General features: G+C 45.2%; 1 protein-coding gene across 1 annotated transcript in view; it reads right to left on the reverse strand.

Annotated features, from left to right (window-relative positions):
• LOC126198763 (uncharacterized) overlaps positions 1 to 14,046 on the reverse strand; it is a 210,100-nt gene that overhangs the window by 53,599 nt on the left and 142,455 nt on the right. Inside the window, exon 7 of the mRNA XM_049935324.1 lies at positions 2,675 to 2,849. Coding sequence (XP_049791281.1) covers positions 2,675 to 2,849 — 175 coding nt within the window. The remainder of the gene's footprint in view (positions 1 to 2,674; positions 2,850 to 14,046) is intronic.

A 14,046-nucleotide genomic window follows, 5' to 3' on the forward strand; every position in this document is an offset into this window, starting at 1 on the left:
ATAATCCAACAGAACTTGTATGGGCAGAGTTGAAGACATGCGCGAGAGATAAAAATAGCAACTATCAGGTAGCCGACACCGAAAGACTGATCCGTGAAGCAATAGACAAAATCACCGTAGCTGTCTCGGAATCTTGCGAACATCACACTGAAAAACTGAGAGAAGAAGATTAATGGAAAGAAGTTGCTGAATACGGAACATTGGATTCGGTAACTGTCAGTCTGGCACCCACATCCAGTGAGTCCAGTTGTGAAGGAAGTGAGTCTGAAACATCTGAATAAAAAGGTATGTGAATGGAATGTAAATTTATTTTGTAATTATCCTGGAACAGTGACTTTCTTGCCAAGCTGTCTGTGCGTTAGAAAGTAGTTCAGATCATATTCCGTTCTGTAATGGAAATTTGTGACTACAATAGAACATAATTTGAAATACTGTTCATCCTGCCGTGGATATTTTAGAATTGATTCTTTCGTCGGTTCGTTAATAAAGTAAGAGACGACAGAAGGTGTAATCCGTTCTTTAAAGTGTAATATTTTGTAGAAACCATTTTGTACTGCAAGAATCTGTATCACTGATTTTTCTTCGTTACAATATGGGTGGAAAAGATTGAATACACATTCCGTTCTGTAGTGTGTATTTCATAATTATTAAAATTAAACTTCACCCGAACTGGCCATGAAGCCCCAATGCCACCGACCGGCCGCCGTGTCACCCTCGGACCACAGGCGTCAGTGGATGCTGATATGGAGGGGCATAAGGTCAACATACCGCTCTCCCGGCCTTATGTCAGTTTATGAGACCGGAGCTGCTACTTCTCAATCGAGTAGCTGCTCAGTTTGCCTCATAAGGGCTGAGTACACCTCGCTTGCCAACAGCGCTCGGCAGAAAGGACAGTCACCGATCCTAGTGCTGGCCCAGTCCGCCACCGCTTCACTTCAGCGATCTGACGAGAACCGGTGTTACCACTGCGGCAAGGCCGTTGGCTCTCACTTATTAGATATACTTAATAAACCTGTCACGAAACGGTTCGCACCCACAACGAACTAGACTGTAGGGAAGTTGGTTGAGCTGCCGCTATTGCAGCTTGTAAAAACGACATTTTGTCAATGGAGTGAGTGACGGATTATTTTGTAAAAATTTTTTGTTTATTTATAGACGCAATCACATTCTTATGACACAGTCATAACCTGTTCAAACAATTTAAAGTTCACAACAGTCATAACCTGTTTCGGCCATACAGTGACCTGCGTTCAGTGTATGCCTCGTTTAGAATCTGAAGACGGTCATTGTATGGCCGAAACCGGTTATGACTGTGCCATAAGAATGTGATTGCGTCTATTGCAGCTGTCTGTAACTCGACTCCTACCCATGCGCTTTCAGGGGAGTTGACAACGCAGCATTCCCACAATCATTTGCATATCGAAGCATATTGTAAGCTTTGTGTCAGTTTGACGATTGCTGGAGGCCGCCTAGATGGAGTTGCAATTATAATATTGTAATTTATTGTAATTATGACGGTTAATGCTACAGAAGAATGCTGAAGATTAGATGGGTAGATCACATAACTGAGAAGGTATTGAATAGAATTGGGGAGAAGAGGAGTTTGTGGCACAACTTGACTAGAAGAAGGGATCGGTTGGTAGGACATGTTCGAAGGCATCAAGGGATCACCAATTTAGTGCTGGAGGGCAGCGTGGAGGGTAAAAATCGTAGAGGGAGAGCAAGAGATGAATACACTAAGCAGATTCAGAAGAATGTAGGCTGCAGTAGGTACTGGGATATGAAGAAGCTTGCACAGGATACAGTAACATGGAGACCTGCATCAAACCAGTCTCATCACTGAAGACCACAACAACAACAACAACAGGACGGTTAAGAAGTTGAAATGGAAATGACACAACAGGCCGGCCGTTGGTGGCCGAGCGGTTCTAGGCGCTTCAGTCCGGAACCGAGCGACTGCTACGGTCGCAGGTTCGAATCCTGCCTCGGGCATGGGTGTGTGCTATGTCGTTAGGTTAGTTAGGTTTAAGTAGTTCTAAGTTCTAGGAGACTGATGACCACAGATGTTAAGTCCCATAGTGCCCAGAGCCATTTGAACCATTTTTTTGACACAGCGGATTTAAATATAGTCGAAACTCTTTGACGAAAAAGACGTGTAGCAGACAAATGGATGTAGGTAGACTAGTGAAGTGGTTTGCTATGTTGTAAGAGGTAAATGAACATGGACGAGACGACCTCATGGAATGTGAGTAGATGCTTCAAAATGGTTCAAATGGCTCTAAGCACTATGGGATTTAACATCTGAGGTCATCAGTCCCCTAGAACTTAGAACTACTTAAACCTAACTAACGTAAGGACATCACCACACATCCATGCCCGAGGCAGGATTCGAACCGGCGACCGTAGCAGCCGCGTGGTTCCAGACTGAAGCGCCTAGAACCGCTCGGCCACAGTGGCAGAGATATTACAAAACACATAGGAGCAATGTGGACGATTACAGCTGAACATCGCAAAATCGTAGAAAAGGCTAGCAGAGGCTTTTACGTGGCACTGAATATCAAACGTCTGAACATCTTCAGGCACTGTAAACCGATTTCGGAAAAGAGACTTGGCCAGTCGTGGTGTGGCGCTCATTTAGTGCCCAGCGTGTGAGGGTGCTGATGCGCGCGCTCACCCTCCAGACGGGCGTGGCTCCAGGCGGCAGGGCTCTGGTCCAGTCGTCGATGGCGTCCTCCAGCTCCCGGGCGTCGGTGGCGTTGCTGAGCTGCGACAGCAGCACGGGGCTCAGCGACAGGTGGGCGCCCGGCTTCTTACGCGAACCGTCGTAGTCGTCCTCAGCTATCAGCACCCTGCAAACGGCCGCGCTTCAGTCTCGCTCCGCAGTCTGTGCAACCTACATTACAACGACGCTTTGTTTGTTTCGACATGCTAACACTACTCCCTCAATCGCTTCAGCTCACTAATAAACGGTGGGTAAAATAAAACTGCAACGGAAAATATTTCACCACGTTCAGTCAGGCAACACATCATTTGACCAGGGTGCGTATGATGTACATTGGGTTACTGTGATGCACGAAGTATGCTCTAATATAGAAAAACGACACACCACAAAAGAATTACCCGAATGAGACGAAAATCCGTAGATATGATGTACATGTACAGACAAACAATGATTTCAGTTTCAGGAAAATTGAATGATTTCTTCAAGAGAAAGAGCTTCACAAGCTGAGCAAGTCAATAATGCGTTGGTCCACCTCTGATCCTTATGCAAGCAGTTACTGGGCTTGGAATTCATTGACACAGCCGATGGATGTCTTTCTGACGGATATCGTGACAAATCCTGTCCAACTGGCGCGTTAGGTCCTCAAAACACCGATCTGTTAAGAGAACCCTGTTCATTATGTTCCTCCGTTGCGGAGGCGGCCGGTGACCTTGCTGTCCAAGGTTAGGTTTGGTAAGCACGAAGACGAGCATTAGAAACTCTCGTCATATGCCAACGGGCAACATATTGCTGAAATGAAAGACCTGGATGGCTTGCCACGAGGCTCAACAGAACGGGGTGTACAGTAACGTCGACAGACTAGCACACCAACTGGACAGAATTTGGCACTATTTCCCTCAAGAGATCCAAAACTCTGTCAATCAACGCCAAGTCGAATAACTGCTTGCGTAAGGGCCAATGATGGACCAACGTGTTAATGACTTTCTCAATTTGAATTGTCATGTAGAGTACTTGAGCCATGAAGAGGGTAGCAATACTAAAGTACTGCTCGTCAGTCTGGGGTCCGTTCTAGAAAGAGTTGATAGGGGAAACAGAGAATATCCAGAGGAAAGCAGTACGTGTCGCAACAGATTTGGTTAATACCCGAGATACCCACCCGACTTCAATAGCAGACGCTACAAGAGGGCGCCCTGCATCGCGATGTGGTTTACTGTTAAAATTCCGAGACCATACACTGTTAGAAGAACAAATTAATACACACTTTCTAAGGCAAGAAAAGACACACCAAGAAGTGATTATCCGAATGGAATGGAAATTGATAGATGTGATGTACATATACGGGGTGTTCAAAAAGTCTCTCCGCAGTGCCGTATGATTGTTATGCGGTCGTGCCGTATGCCGCAGTGAATATACCGAAATGAAACTCAGGGAAATACAAGTAATTAATTTATTGACTTTTCATTTGTACTTACAAATTTTCACATTAAATGTTCAAAGTGTCCCCCCCCCCCCCCCCCCCACTGTTGTTGAATACACAATTCAATTCGTCTAATCATGTTTCCAAACACCAGTTGTAACATTTCTTCTGTAACAGAAGCAGTGAAAGTCGATATTGTAGTTTTCAATTCACCGATGGATTTTGGACGGCTTTTATAGACACTTGCTTTCGCTGCACCCCAGAAGAAAAAGGCAGGTGGTGTTAGGTCAGGCGATCGTGGAGGCCAAAGTCCGTGTGAAATTAAGCGATCACCAAAAACATCAGCAAGCAGCGAAACGGGAGCTGTATGCGCGGTTGCACCATCTTATTGAAAATAACCGTTCACTATTTCGCTTAACACAAGTTCTTCTATGGATGGGTACAGAATATCACTGCAATATCGTTGTGCGTTTATTGTTTCGTTGAAAAATAAGGGACCCAAAATCCCACGTCTAGAAATTGCAATCCAAACTCCTATTTTCATAGAATGAAGTGGTTCCTCATGAATAGGCCGGTCGGTGTGGCCGTGCGGTTCTAGGCGCTTCAGTCTGGAACCGCGCGACCGCTACGGTCGCAGGTTCGAATCCTGCCTCGGGCATGGATGTGTGTGATGTCCTTAGGTTAGTTAGGTTTAATTAGTTCTCAGTTCTAGGCGACTGATGACCTCAGAAGTTAAGTCGCATAGTGCTCAGAGCCATTTTAACCATTTTGAACCTCATGAATACACAATGGATTTACAGTACTGCACATACGAAAATTTTGCGAGTTGATGTACCCGGATAAATGAAACCACGCCTCATCAGTGAAAAAATTTTCGTTAAGAATATCCCTTCCATTTTGTTGAACGAAATTTTTGAACCATTGACAATAATGCAGTCTCTTGCCATGGTCAGTATTTTTCAGTTCTTGCACGACTGTCACTTTGTATGGGAAAAGTTACAGCTGTGTGGTACGTTCCGACACTAACACTGATTTCCTGGGCAAATTTTCTTACTGACTTCTTCGGACTCATGGACTTTTTATCGGAAATATCGAGTAGTTTATCCTCAGACAAGACGCTAGGACGACCACTTCTCGGTGCATCTGTCACTGAACCGTACTTCGAAATTTGTTAATCAAATCTCGCACAGCATCGCGATGAGGGAGTGCTGTCTCCAGTAAAAACTACATTAATGGTTTGACGAAGTGAAACTGTGTATTTACAGCCAGCTTTGTATACTTGTTCGACTAAAAACGCACGTTCTTCAATAGCTAGCATTTTAACAGCGACAAAAACGAAACAGAGCAACCAAGGAACTAAACTTAAACGTTCACGTCAACACTTAACGACAACCACACCAACGATACTACTGACGCTGGCTGAGATAACCGAAAAGTGGAATGTTGGGAGAGTCCACTTGAAGGGAAGTAACCCAGGCAGGCGAACAATCATACGGCACGCACGGCTAACAATCATACGGCACTTCGGAGAGACTTTTTGAACACCCTGTACAGACAAACAAATGATACAATTAAAAAAGAATTGGATCATTTGTTCTACAGAAAGAGCGTCACAATTCAGAAAGTCAATAACGTTTGTTCACCTCTCGCCCTTATGCAAGCAGTTATTCGGCTTGGCATAGACTGACATAGCTGTTGGACGTCTCCCTGGAGGATATCGTTCCAAATTCTGTCCAGTTGGCGCCATAGGCCTTCAAAACCCTGAGACTGTCGGATGGGCCTGCCCATAGTAATTCAAACGTTCTCTGTTGGGAAGAGATCCGGCGACCATGTTGCGCAAGGCAGTGTTTGGCAAGTAGGAAGACAAGCAATAGAAACTTTCGCCATGTGTGAGCGGGAATCATCTTACTGAAATGTAAGCCCAGGATTGCTTGGCATGAAAGGACACGAAACGGGGTGTAGAATATCGTCGACGAATCGCTGAGCCGTAAGGGTGCTGCGGTTTACAACCAGACGAGTCCTGCTATGGTATGAAAATGCAGCCCCGAAAGTCACTCCTGGTCGTCGAATCGTACGACAGTCACGTTGCCATTACACTGCTGTCTGGGGCGTCTTTGGACACGTCTTCGCTGGTGGGGTTGGGTTGTTTGGGGGAAGAGACCAGACTGCGAGGTCATCGGTCACATCGGATTATGGAAGGACGGGGAAGGAAGCCGGCTGTGCCATTTCAAAGGAACCATCCCGGTATTTGCCTGGAGCGATTTAGGGAAATCACAGAAAACCTTCTTCGCTTCTCATACGGGCTCAATTCGAAGCGGGACTCATCACTGGATACAACTGAACTCCAGTTAATGAGCGTCCAGGCGGAAAATGGGTCTAGACCGCCGCGGACAGCCGTGGGGTGTCTGACTGTCGCTCGCCACACAAACTGGAGTGATGATCTGGAGTGCCATTTCATTTCACAGCAGAATCCCTTTGGTTGTCAGCCGTTGAAAGCAATCGTAGGCTTACATTTCAGGGCGATATAGCCCGCCCGCACATGGCGGGAGTTTTTACTGCTTGTCTATGCCTCCAAGATCGCTGGACCGCTCCCCAACTGAGAACGTTTGGAGCAGTATGGGCAGGGCCTTCCAACCAGCACAGCATACTGACGCTCTAGCACGCTAATTTAACAGAATTTGGCACTATATCCCTCAAGTGGACGTCCAACAACACTGCCAATCAGTCCCAACCCGAGTAGCTGCTTGCATAACGGTTAGGGGTAGAACAACGCATTATTGACTTGCTCAATTTGTGACACTCATTCCCTTGAATTAATCATCCAATTTCTCTGATACTGGAATCATTTGTTTGTTTGTACATGTAAATCACATCTAGCGATTTTCGTCACATTCGGGTAAAGCTTCGTGGGGCGTCCTTATTCTTTCCTTGTTTTTGCTGGTTTATTGTGTATTGTTTTCCCCTACGTATATTTCGCGAAATGGCCACACCGATAAAATCAGGGAGATCTGAGCTCACTGGAAGACTTACCAACAATCATTCTTCGCGTGCAACATTCGCGAGTGGAATATGAAAATGGGGAAGTTTCAATGATATGCGAATTACCCTCCGCAACAAACCATAAGGTGACTTGTGGATAACAGATGATATATATTTTTGTTAAATTTTTGTGTGTTCACATGTAATCATCTTTGTCCCCCGCTAAAACTGTTTTCCCATCTGCCACACCTCAAACTAGGCATATATTACTTTGCTTACCTACGCATGCCACCGCCTCCCCATTTTGTACCTTATCCGCCTGCTTAATTTATTTACCACGTGTTATCATTAGAAATTAATTTGTGTATGGCTACGAATAGCAATAAAGCTACATATCTACACATCGGTCTGTGCACAACAATGCACGGTACCAATAAGTTAACAAAATGCCGCACGCGAAACCGCCATTTTTCAGACGCTCATACCTCGGGTTGTGTTGATTACAGAGATAGAGGTCAAGTGTTTCGGACAGCACTTACCCTAGTGATCATTTATATACCCGCTAGAAGAACCGGGTACTGTAGCTGTCCAACAGTACAGTGGCAAAATTTAAACATTACGTACATCCTCCAGCCCAGGAAAATTGAAAAAACCGGTTAGCTGTTTTGCATTAGATGTGGTCTAGAGTGGGACTTAGACAGCCTATAAAAGCACCCTTTGTTCATAGGTGGTTCCTGAGAAAACCCTGAAAGACCATAAGCTTTGGGTACCTTGAGTTTTAATTATGGGGATTGCCACCTCTATAATTTCTGTTCAATACAAATCGTCGAAATTTTACCATATATCCTTAAGATAACGTTCTCTGGCAACCTTGAAACGTTTTGAACATCATTATCCGTTACCTAGGTCCTACGGTTCAAAATTACCGAACTTATGCACGTAAAATATGCAAGTAATATCCGGTCTGAGGTGTAAATGTAGTTTTAACTGACGTAGTGAACACAAGGCACAAGGCAAGAGTTCTGAGATCATCAAACTAATATTTTAGTCGCTATTTTTCTTTTACCAATAAAGCTTTACGTTGCGCTATCTGTGTGTAATGGGCACTTTACGCCGATATAGGCTGTCTTGACCTAGGAACTATTCGATGGTGTCAGCTGGTGGCGTAAGCACCCCACGAAGACTGTCATACGAAATTCTTTGTAGGATTCTAAAAATTTTGCATATTTTTACTTAAAGTAGTGTAAAGTGAATTTTCGCTGAAAGGGAAACGATTTTGTCTCAACCTTATATTATTCGTCGTATTTTGTTGTTTATGTGTGTTAGAATATGTTAATGTGTAAAATTATGTAAATAATAAGTATTAAAGAAGGGAACCCCCCTGAAAAATGCTCGTGTCGGAGAAAAAAATGCGAGTATGCTCCTATTTAAAACACTCTGATAGAAAAGTGAGGAATCCGTTGCCACAATGTTCATTTCGCCTTCCTCACCAAATATTTTCGTATGTGAACACATTCACGCGTTTTTGTATTGAAAGAGAGTAGCAAGGAGACAGTGGCGGTGGAAGAGAGACGAGATGGCGCCAGTGGAAGAGAAAGAGAGAGGAGACGGTGATGGTGGGAGGAATAAAGTGGAAATGAAAGAGGAAGAAAGATGGATGAAGACAATAGCAGTGGAAGCCAACGAGGGAGGAGATATTGATGGTCAGTGAGCGACAGTGGCAATAAAAGAGAAAGGGAGATGGTTGAAGACAGTAGTAGTGGGAGCAAAAGAGATAGAAGACAGAAGAAATGGGAAAGAGAGATGAGTGGAAACACGAAAACATTTGCCCACTTTTCCCCATGTCCTATAACCAGATGTAACAGTAGCCTGGCGTATGGTTCAAAAACCCGAGAAAATCGTCCCCGTGGAGATGCGTGGAGAGGAGACAGTGCTATTTGAAGAGAAAGACAGGAAACTGTAAGCGAGAAAAAGAGACAGTGGCATTGGGAGATAAAAGGAATGGGGCCGAGATAATGGCAGCTGGACAGCGAGATAGTCAGTGTGACAGAGAGGCAGACCGTGGTAAGGGTGAGCAAAGGAAAGGGATGAGACAGTGGCAGTGGGAGAGACAGGAAGGAGAGAATGCCAACGGGATAAAATGGAGACGGCAGGAGACAGACATTTATAGACAGTGGCAGTCAGAGGGAGATGCTGAGTATGAATACTTCACTATAAAGAAAGGCTGGATAAAATGATATAGAAGGGCTCGAAAATGTTCGTATGCCAATCAGGAAAGAGGAATTAGGATTGAGGCAGATGGTGCCCAACTTTTCTAAAAGAGTCTTTTGAAGAGAAGGATATTTGCAGGTGGTACATATCCACTCCACAAGCACATTACGATGTTTCGTGGAAAATACCAGTGGTGACACTGTCATTTCACTCTTTTCCTGTTCCATTCACTCACAACGCATCAGAAGGATTATGTGCAAGCCTCTATAAGAGCTCAAGTACCTGGCACGCAGTAGTCAGTTGCCTGACAATGCTTCGAACGTATGCTCTCAGAATTTTAACAGTAAACCTGTCTTGTAATATCTGTTGCTGGAGTTTCATGCCCACCTCTGCAATGCTATCGCGCTTAGTAAAAATATCCGTGGCGATATATAACGCTCCTCTTTAGATGCACTCCATTTCTTCTACGAGTCCTGCCTGGTAATGGTCCTAGAGTCACGAGCAACACTCGACAATCATTCGAACTAGTGGTTTGTAAACTACTTCTTTCGTTGATGAATTACGTTTACTTAAAGATCCTTTCAATGAATCTCAGCCTGGTATCTGGTTTTCCTTAAACTTCGCTGATAGGGAGAGAAGCGCAACATCAAAAATTAATTGATGTAGACTAATGAAATACATTTGTCTAGGTAACAAGTGATTAACATTGCAAGATCACAGGTTAATGTAAGCGCGAGACAAGCCACTGCAGATGATAACCGGTGTGGCCGCCAGAATGCAGACGTGCATGCATTGTGTTGTACAGGTGCCGGATGTCAGTTCGTGGTATGGAGTTTCATGCCTGCTGTATTACACTACTAGCCATTAAAATTGCTACACCACGAAGATGACGTGCCACAGGCACGAAATTTAACCGACAGGAAGAAGATGCTGTGATATGCAAATTATTACCTTTTCAGAGCATTCACACAAGGTTGGCGCCGGTGGCGACACCTACAACGTGCTGACACGAGGAAAGTTTCCAACCGATTTCTCATACACAAACAGCAGTTGACCAGCGTTGCCTGGTGAAACGTTGTTGTGATGCCTCTTGTAATGAGGAGAAATGCGTACCAACATGTTTCTTACTTTGATAAAGGTCGGATTGTAGCCTACCACGATTGCGCTTTATCGTATCGCGACATTGCTGCTCGCGTTGGCCGAGATCCAATGACTGATAGCAGAATATGGAATCGGTGGGATCAGGAGGGTAATACGGAACGCCGTGATGTATTCCAACGGCCTCGTATCACTAGCAGTCGAGATGACAGGCATCTTATCCGCATGGCTGTAACGGATCGTGCAGCCACGTCTCGATCCCTGAGTCAACAGATGGAGACATTTGCATGACAACAACCATCTGCACGAACAGTTCGACGACGTTTGTAGCAGCATGGACTATCAACTCGGAGACCATGGGTGCGGCTACCCTTGACGCTGCATCACAGGCAGGGGCGCCTGCGATGGTGTACTCAACGACCAACCTGGGTGCACGAATGGCAAAACGTCATTTTTTCGGATGAATCCAGGTTCTGTTTACAGCATCATGATGGTCCATCCGTGTTTGGCGACATCACTGTGAATGCCCGTTGGAAGCGTGTTTTCGTCATCGCCATACTGGCTTATCACCCGACGTGACTGTATGGGGTGTCACTGGTTACACGTCTCGGTCATCTCTTGTTCGCATTGACGGCACTTTGAACAGCGGACGTTACATTTCAGATATGTTACGTCCCGTCGCTCTAGCCTTCATTCGATCCCTGCGAAACCCTACATTTCAGCAGGATAATGCACGACCGCATGTTGCAGGTCCTGTAAGGGCCTTTCTGGATACAGGAAATGTTCGAGTGCTGCCCTGGCCAGCACATTCCCCAGATCTCTCACCAATTGAAAACGTCTGGCCAATGGTGGCCGAGCAACTGGCTCGTCACAATACACCAGTCACTACTCTTAATGAACTGTGGTATCGTGTTGAAGTTGCATGGGCAGCTGTACCTGTACACGCAATCCAAGCTCTGTTTGACTCAATGCCCAGGCGTATCTAGGCCGTTATTACGGCCAGAGGCGGTTGTAGTGGGTGCTGATTTCTAGGATCTATGCACCCAAATTGCGTGGAAAAGTAATCACATGTCAGTTCTAGCATAATATATTTTTTCAATGAATACCCGTTTATCATCTGCATTTCTTCTTGGTGTAGCAATTTTAATGGCCAGTAGTGTAGGTCAGTCGATACAGGGACGGTTAATGCTGTTTGAGGATGACGCTGGAGTTGACCGATGATGTCCTTTATGTGCTCCGTTGGACAACACTCGATCGAGCATGCCAAGGCATATGCCGACACTCTGTACACCATGTTGGGTTTCAACAGCAGTATGTGAGCGAGCGTTATCCTGTTGGAAAACACCTCCTGGAATGCTGTTCGTGAATGGCAGCATAACACATTGAATCACCAAATTGGCGTACAAATTCGTAATCAGGGTGCTCGGGATAACCACGAGAGCGCTCCTGCTTTAATGTACTCCCCAGACTATAACTCCAGGTATTCATCCAGTGTGTCTAGCACGCAGACAGGTTATTTTCAGGTCTTCAACTGGCCGCCTTCCAACCAACACATGGCCATCACTAGCACCGAGGCAGAACCAGCTTTGATTGGAAAACACAACACACCTCCACCATTCCCTCCAATGACTTTTCGCTTGACACCACTGAAATCACAAATGGCGGTGGTTTTGGGTCGGTGGAATGCTGGGTCGCAGCTGTCCCAGAAGTAACCGATTTCTAACAGTTCGTTGTATCAGTGTGGCGCCAACTGCTATCCAGATACCTGCTGCAGATGCAGTACGATGCGCCAGAGCCTTACGCCCAACATGACGGTCTTCCCATTCGGTAGTGCCACTCGGCCGTCCGCCCCTGGTCTTCTTGCGACCGTACATTCTCGTGACCGTTGCTGCCTGAAATCATGTATACAGGGTGAAAAGTATTTAAACCGACAAACTCTGGGAGGTTGTAGGGGACATCAAAACAAATATTTTTCCCTAATGTCATTTTTTCCTATGAGGATTATTTACACCGGTGGAGGCCGTATTACACCCTTCAGTAGTTAGAGGCCGTATTACGCTCTTCAGTTGTAGGCAACTGCTGTCCACCATTGTAGTAGTGCATTGTCTCTGTTTAATAATGGAGCGATACACCTGGAGTGAGTACACTGATATGGTTGGTGGGTACTACGTAGCGCACTAAAACGGACGAGCTGCAAGCTGGTTTATCAACAACAATATCCTAATCGCCGTATCCCACATCATACGACCTTTGCTGCTGTGTACCAACATCTGCGTGACAACGGGTCATTTAGCAGTTTACCTGGACAGGGACACCGTCGCACGGTAAGAACGCTGCAATTTAAGGAGGCTGTCTTGCAGCATGTGGAGCGGGATCCTTCAATCAGTGTAAGTGCACGTAACATGGTGACGAATCAGACGAATGTGAGAACAGTCCTTCGAGATCAATTGCTACGTCCATTTCACTTACAGCGTGTCCACAATCTGGAACCAGTTGATTATCCACCCAGAGCACAGTTTTCGCAGTGGTACCTGGAACAGTGTGAAATGCATCATTCATTTACTCTCTTGTGTTGTTTACCGATGAAGCAACGTTCGGGAGTGACGGAGTCTTCAACATGCACAATTCGCATGTTTGGAGTGAGGATAACTCATATTCCACAGTTACTAGCGCTCATCAAGTGCGGTTCTTCGTTAATGTGTGGGTCGGTGTTGTTGGAGACTGTTTAATTGGGCCGTATCTGCTAACTAGGCCATTAAATGGCAGGCACTATTACAATTTTCTCGCCAAGGCATTGCCAGAATTGCTGGAAGGCGTCCCGCTCCCTACAAGACAACGCATGTGGTTCCAACATGACGTGGCGCTGACAGATTTCAGTCGTCGTGTGCGTCGCTTCCTGGACCGACAGTTGCCAGAAACGACGGTGTAACCTTTGTTTACTTGTCAATGGAGGCATTTTTGAAAATCTACTGTAATTGAAATTGGGTTGTGTTAATGTGTTGTCTCTTGGTCATAAAAAATGGAAGAGTGTTTGTTGGTTTAATTAATTTGCCGCCAGAGAAATTTTCCTCTACCGGTTTAAATACTCCTCATAGGAAAAAATGACAGTAGGGAAAAATATTTATTTTGATGTCCCCTACAGCCTCCCAGAGTTTAAATACTTTTCACCCTGTATTGCGTACAATCCTGCCAAGTGATATCCCAGGAGCATCTAGCCCTTGTTCAAATTCAGTCGAATGTTGATAATGGCGTCTTCGTCGTCTTAATGGCATTCTTGACTAATACCAACTTACGACGTCCAATCTCAAAGGTAACTAACGCTGATGACTGTTATAGCGTGTATTTAAAACAAACCTGATATGCATCCTCGTAGTGGTTCTACTAGCGCCACTCTTATGCGATTCGCGCCAAATCTGAATAGGCATCATCTCTCAGATGTAGAAACACGTCTACCAAGTTTCGTTTATGTCACACAACTCCTTTTCGGTGTTGCGATTTTTTTCTCATCAGTGTAGTTTTATGGGGCCGTTCTACTTTAGGTCCTTCCTTAGGAGTACTTCTCCATAAGACTTGGTTGTTACTACGAGGGTGAGTCAAATGAAAACCTTAAATACTTTTT

This window comes from Schistocerca nitens, chromosome 1 (assembly GCF_023898315.1).
Source record: "Schistocerca nitens isolate TAMUIC-IGC-003100 chromosome 1, iqSchNite1.1, whole genome shotgun sequence".
In the NCBI taxonomy this organism is placed as follows: domain Eukaryota; kingdom Metazoa; phylum Arthropoda; class Insecta; order Orthoptera; family Acrididae; genus Schistocerca; species Schistocerca nitens.